Source organism: Peromyscus leucopus, chromosome 5 (assembly GCF_004664715.2).
Source record: "Peromyscus leucopus breed LL Stock chromosome 5, UCI_PerLeu_2.1, whole genome shotgun sequence".
Taxonomy (NCBI): Eukaryota; Metazoa; Chordata; class Mammalia; order Rodentia; family Cricetidae; genus Peromyscus; species Peromyscus leucopus.
Genome location: NC_051067.1, coordinates 113,942,707 through 113,948,706, shown reverse-complemented (window position 1 = coordinate 113,948,706; position 6,000 = coordinate 113,942,707). Strand labels below are relative to the sequence as shown.

General features: G+C 44.6%; 1 protein-coding gene across 1 annotated transcript in view; it reads left to right on the top strand.

Moving 5' to 3' along the window:
• Positions 1-5,609: 5,609 nt before the first annotated feature.
• The window catches only part of Bcar1 (BCAR1 scaffold protein, Cas family member), a 38,132-nt gene continuing 37,741 nt past the window's right edge, over positions 5,610-6,000 (top strand). The window contains exon 1 of the mRNA XM_028892751.2: positions 5,610-5,799. Coding sequence (XP_028748584.1) covers positions 5,650-5,799 — 150 coding nt within the window. The 5' untranslated portion in view covers positions 5,610-5,649. The remainder of the gene's footprint in view (positions 5,800-6,000) is intronic.

Genomic DNA, 6,000 nt, shown 5'->3' with positions numbered 1-6,000 from the left:
GTGCGCCACCACCGCCCGGCTTGTTGTTTTGTTTTTAAAAACTAGTTACAGCTGGGTGGCAGCGGCGGCGGCGGCGGCGGCGGGGGCCTTTAATCCCAGCACTTGGGAGGCAGAGGCAGGTGGATCTCTGTGTTGAGGCCAGCCTGGTCTACAGAGCGAGTTCCAAGACAGGCACCAAAGCTACATCAGAGAAACCCTGTCTCAAAAATCCAAATCTAGTTACACTTGTAGAGGCTGGAGAGATAGCTCAGCAATTAAGAGCACACACTGCTCTTGCAGAGGACCTGAGTTGCATATGTGTTCAAGCATAAGCCACACACACAGTGGATTTTTCTTTGGGTTACCAGCTCACAAAAAAAAATGACACAGAGACTTATTAAATTATAAAAGCTTGGCCTATAGCTTAGGCTTGTCCCGCTAGCTCTTATAACTAAAATTAATCCATTTATATCCATCTACATTTTTGCCTTGTGACCTTTTACCTCTCTTCCATCTTGCACCTTCTGTTCCTTCTCTGTGTCCTCTGGTATCTCTCACACCCAGATTCATCTCCTCTTCTTCTCTCTCTATCCAGAAGTTTTGCTTAACCTCTTTCTGCCTAGCTATTGGCTATTCAGCTCTTTATTAAACCAATCAGAAGGCACCTTGGCAAAGACACATCTTCACAGTGCACAAAAAGATTATCCCACAACACAGATACACACACTCCGGTGATCATCATCACTGTCCATTTCCACATATTTTCATCATCCTGAACAGAAGCCCTGAGCTCATGACACAGTGATCCCCTCCACTCTTCAGCTCCTGGTAACACCTGTGCACTTTCCGAATCTTCGGCTCCCTGTGTAAGTGACGTCAAATACTATTTGTCTTTGGTTGTGCTTTGCTTATTCACTTAGGGTCGTGTGTAGTTTTTAAAAGATTTATTTTGGGGGGCTGGAGAGATGGCTCAGTGGTTAAGAGCACTGACTGCTCTCCCAGAGGACTTGGGTTCAAGTCCCAGCAACCACATGGCAGCTCACAACTGTCTACAACTCGAAGATCTGACACCCTCACACAGTCTATATACATGCAGCAAAAAGCACCAATACAAATAAAATAAAAATAAATAAATTTTATATATATATATGTATATATATATATATATACATATATATATATATATATATATTGGTTTTTCGAGACAGGGTTTCTCTGTGTAGCTTTGCGCCTTTCCTGGAACTCAATTGGTAGCCCAGGCTGGCCTCGAACTTACAGAGATCCACCTGGCTCTGCCTCCCAAGTGCTGGGATTAAAGGCATGTGCCACCATTGCCTGGCCTAAATAAATTATATTTTTAAAAAAGATTTATTTATTTATTTATTTTGCCAGGCAGTGGTGGTGCACACCTTTAATCCCAGCGCTTGGGAGGCAGAAGTAGAAGGATCTCTGAGTTCAAGGCCAGCCTGGTCTACAGAGTTATAGGACAACCAGAGCTACAAAGAAAAACCCTATCTAAAAACAAAACAAAACAACAACAACAAAAAAAAAAACCAGAAAAAAAGGATTTATTTTTAAGTGTGTGTGTGTGTGTGTGTGTGTGTGTGTGTGTGTGTGTATAAGAGTAGTATGTGTGTGAGTATAGGTACCTGCAGAGGTAGTGGATCCTCTGAAGCTGGATGCTGTGAGCAGCTGGTGGGGATTCTGGGGATACGAACTCAGGGCCTGACGCTTTTGTAGCAGGTGCTATCCTAACTGATCTGCCTCTCCAGCTTCCAAGGTCCAACCTCACACAGAGGTTTTGAATGTGTTTAATGCCACTAAAATGTATGTTTAACACTGATGAAAATGGCTAATTTTGCATTATTTATATTTTACCATAATTTAAAAAGTGTTTACTGAAAAAACCAGCATGAATAATAAATGAATCCAGGAAAATTTTAGAAAACAGAAGCTGGAGAGATGGCTTAGTGGAAGCATTCTCTCTCATAGATAAAAATTGAAAAATTAGAAAATAAAAAAAAAAATGTAGTTAGGGGCTGGAGAAATGTCTCAGCAGTTAAGAGCATTTGTTGCTCTTGTAGAGGACCAGCGTTCAGTTCCCAACACCGATATGATATTCACGACCATCCTTATTTCCAGTTCCAGAAGACCCAATAACTTCTTCCGAATTCCATGTCACCAGGTACACATTTAGTTCACATATACATACAGGCAAAACACTCAGACATAAATCTTAATAAACTTTAAAAAATAGTTATAGTCACCCAAACTATTCTCCACCCCAATAAAAATTAAACAAACAACAAACCAGGCATGATGGCACGTGCATTTAATCCCAGCACTCAGGAGGCAGAAGCAGGTAGATATCCAAGTTCGAGGCCAGCCTGGTTCTGCAGAGCAAATTCCAGGACAGCCAGGGCTACACAGAAAAACCCTGTCTCAAAAGTAAAATAATCTTGTCTGTGAAAATTGAGAAAAGACAAAAGAGATTCCCTTTCTGAGCTAGCATGGTGCCAACCCCACCCCCACCTTCAACATAAAACCACAGGTGGCGTTTTCTCATCTCTCCTCCCATTGGTTCCCAGTACAAATGCATGACATTAATGTAGATTTTATGCAACTATGGGAGTTTATTTTCTTTTTCTCTTGTTACAGAAAACTGTCAGCATATATTCCTGCTGGATCTGTTCTGTACTCAGATTCCGCTGTCTGAGGGTTCCCATTCTCAGGACAGGGTCCATGAACAAAGCTGTGTGAGGAGAATTCTGAGACCTTGTGGAAAAACTCGAAGTAAACGAGACAAGAGTCTTGTGATCTCTGTTCCTCCATTGCATGGGTTGTTCTTGGAACGTGCTTTCCTGTCCCTCCCAGGTGTGGTGGATGGAGTGAGTTTACTTCAGATTATTACACTGGCTATTATTTGTTTATGGGCCTCTATGGAAAAACATGTTTTTGCCTCATGCGGCTTGCCTTGTGACTGAGACTCGGGTGACTCTTCTTAACCCTCAAGTATAAATTGTCTGATGCTCTGAATAAAGCTGGCTATTGCATGAGACTTTAGTTCACCTCATTTTTAGGCTCCACTTTCCCAGGTTCAGGCCGCTAACTAGAGCAGTAACCAACCAACCACCCATGTTTAACCGATGTCCATTATTGAACATGTAAGTCCTAAGGTTTTCATGTTTATACATAGACTATGTTTCCCTGACTACTTGTGAGAATTTTTAAAATATAAACATTCCTGGAATTTCAGTGTCAGAAGACTCTCTTGGTATAGGGTTTGGGCCTCCTGTCAGAGCCCTTTTTTTTTTTTTTTTTTTTTGAGTAAAACCGAAATTTATTATAAGCCACAGTCGTCCTAGGGACCTCCATGCTATATATGTAGCCTCCATGGTTCTATGGGTTGTGGTCTGATTGTTCTTTATTTTATATCTAGAATCCACTTATGAGTGAGTACATACCATGTTTGTCCTTCTGGGTTTGGGTTACCTCACTCAGGATGATTTTTTCTAGTTCCATCCATTTACCTGCAAATTTCATGCTGTCATTGTTTTTCTCTGCTGAGTAGTACTCCATTGTGTATATGTACCACATTTTTTCCATCCATTCTTCCGTTGACGGGCATCTAGGTTGTTTCCAGGTTCTGGCTATTACAAATAGTGCTGCTATGAACATAGCTGAGCATGTATCTTTATGGTATGAATCAGCATTCCTTGGGTATATGCCCAAGAGTGGGATGGCTGGGTCTTGAGGTAGTTCGATTCCTAATTTTCTGAGAAACCGCCATACTGATTTCCACAGTGGTTGTACAAGTTTACATTCCCACCAACAGTGGAGGAGTGTTCCCTTTGCTCCACATCCTCTCCAACATTGGTTGTCATTGGTGTTTTTGATCGTAGCCATTCTGACAGGTGTAAGGTGGTATCTCAGAGTCGTTTTGATTTGCATTTCTCTGATAATTAAAGAGTCCTTCCTTTTTAGCTGTTTCCATTAGCAGTGAGAGTTGATACTTAAACTGAGCAAAGGATTTATGCACTGGCCAAACCCTGGTAGGAGTTCAGGCATGCTTCCTATGAGGGAGAAAGGGCTTCACGCCGCCATTCAAGCTACTTAGGGTGAGTCACCGCCCCCTAGTCAGGGAATGGCCTGTATCTGGGACAGGTTTTCTGAGTGGTACCTGAGTGGCTACTGAGGATTGGTCTTTACCTCTGAGAACAGCAAGGCCAGTGCCTGAGCCTCCCTGTGGTCAGTTGAGTATGACCCTCGAATTCATCCTCACCCTAATCTCTGGAATCTATTACCTAAGAAGGCAAAAGGCACTTTGTATATGTGACTAAGGATTCTGAGATGAAAGGAATTTCCTGAGTTATTGAGTTGAGTTCAGTGAAAACATCAGCCTGATGAAAATGCCTAGTTTTGGGTTATTTGTATTTTGCCACAATTTAAAAAGTGTTTACTGGGGCTGGAGAGATGGCTCAGTGGTTAAGAGCACTGACTGTTCTTCCAGAGGACCTGGGTTCAATTTCCAGCACCCACATGGCAGCTAACACCTGTCTGTAACTGCAAGATCTGACACCCTCACACGGGGGGGGGGGTGTTTATTGTAAAAACAAAAACAAAGCCAGCATAAATAATAAGTGAACTCAAGGAGCTGGAGAGATGGCTCAGTGGTTCAGAGCACTTCCCATTCTTCCGGAGGACCTGAATTCCGGAGGGAGGCAGGAGAACAGACACAAGGCTCAGAGTGGTGTGGCTGCACCAGCAAGCCTGGGATCCCAGCACTTGGGGGGTAGCAGCAGGAAGATCAGGAGTTCAAGGTCATCCATCCTTGGCTACAGAGCAAGTTCAGGGCCAGCCCAGGATACAAGAGACCTTGTCTCAAGCAACTTTCATGGGTCCGCCCACATGATAAAATAAAGGATTGAAATATACGTGAAGAGGCGAATTCTCTCATATGGAAAGTAAATTCCAGGTCATTTAAATAGGAGCTCCTAGAGGAGGCAGAGCACAGGCTTCGAGCAGGGTCTGTGCACACTGACTTTCTCCCGAGAAGCAAACTGGAGAGGCCGGGAGGGTTTCACAGCGGCGGAACCGGCCAGCACCGCCTCAGCAAGTGATCAAAGTCCGTTACCAACGGCAGTGAGCCATGCTGATGGTATGTGCCCTTGATCTGATGGGTGGCATTTTACCTCTGTGGTTTCCTCATCAAAACTATGGCCCCAAAGTAATCATGAGAGAATTGTCAAATGAATACGGAAGGAGGGGCATTCTATAAACTCCCTGACCAACACACCTCAAATATGTCAAGGTCATCAAAACAAGAAATGTCAAAAAATCGTCACAGTTTTTGACAGGAGGGCTCAGAAAACATGACAACTATGATCCTGGATCAGAAAAGGACAGTGGGGTAAGCTAAGATCTGAACAAAGTGTGAACTTTGGTTAATAATGTGCAATACAGGGTCACTAGCGGTGACAAAGCTACCGTGCTAAGGTAAAATTGTCACTGAGTCTTCAAAGACTCGCTGTATTCTCTTGGGCCCGAGGCTTCTGGACCACGGAAGTCCTCTGGGTAAGAGTGGGAGGGGAATAAAGAAGCCACCTCCCAGCCCCGAGTCCCTAGAGATGTGCCAAGGCCCAGGGAACAGAAGCGTCTGGACAGCTGAGTATGCTACCTCCTCCCGGTGGTCCGGAGGGAGCGCCCTCCTCCGAGGGTCCCGGTGAGCCCTCAAGGACCCTCTCTGTTGCGGGGCCTCCGTCAGGCCGTCCAGCTGCTTCTGGTCTGGACATCCCCACGGGCTGTTCTCTGAAGAACTTGGTGAGTCATTCTGGAATCATTTGCAAGGCTTAGTGAGAGAAGAGCAGCCATGGCCTCTAGGGATCCAGGATAGTCAGATCCCAGAGGGATCCTCCTCTAGCGGCTTCACACCCCACACCCAAGTTCCCGATCTCTGCCAGGGAGCCTTTTCCCTGGGAGTTTGCTGCGCGCCACGCTGGAGGCAAGGACTGTTAGCTGTCT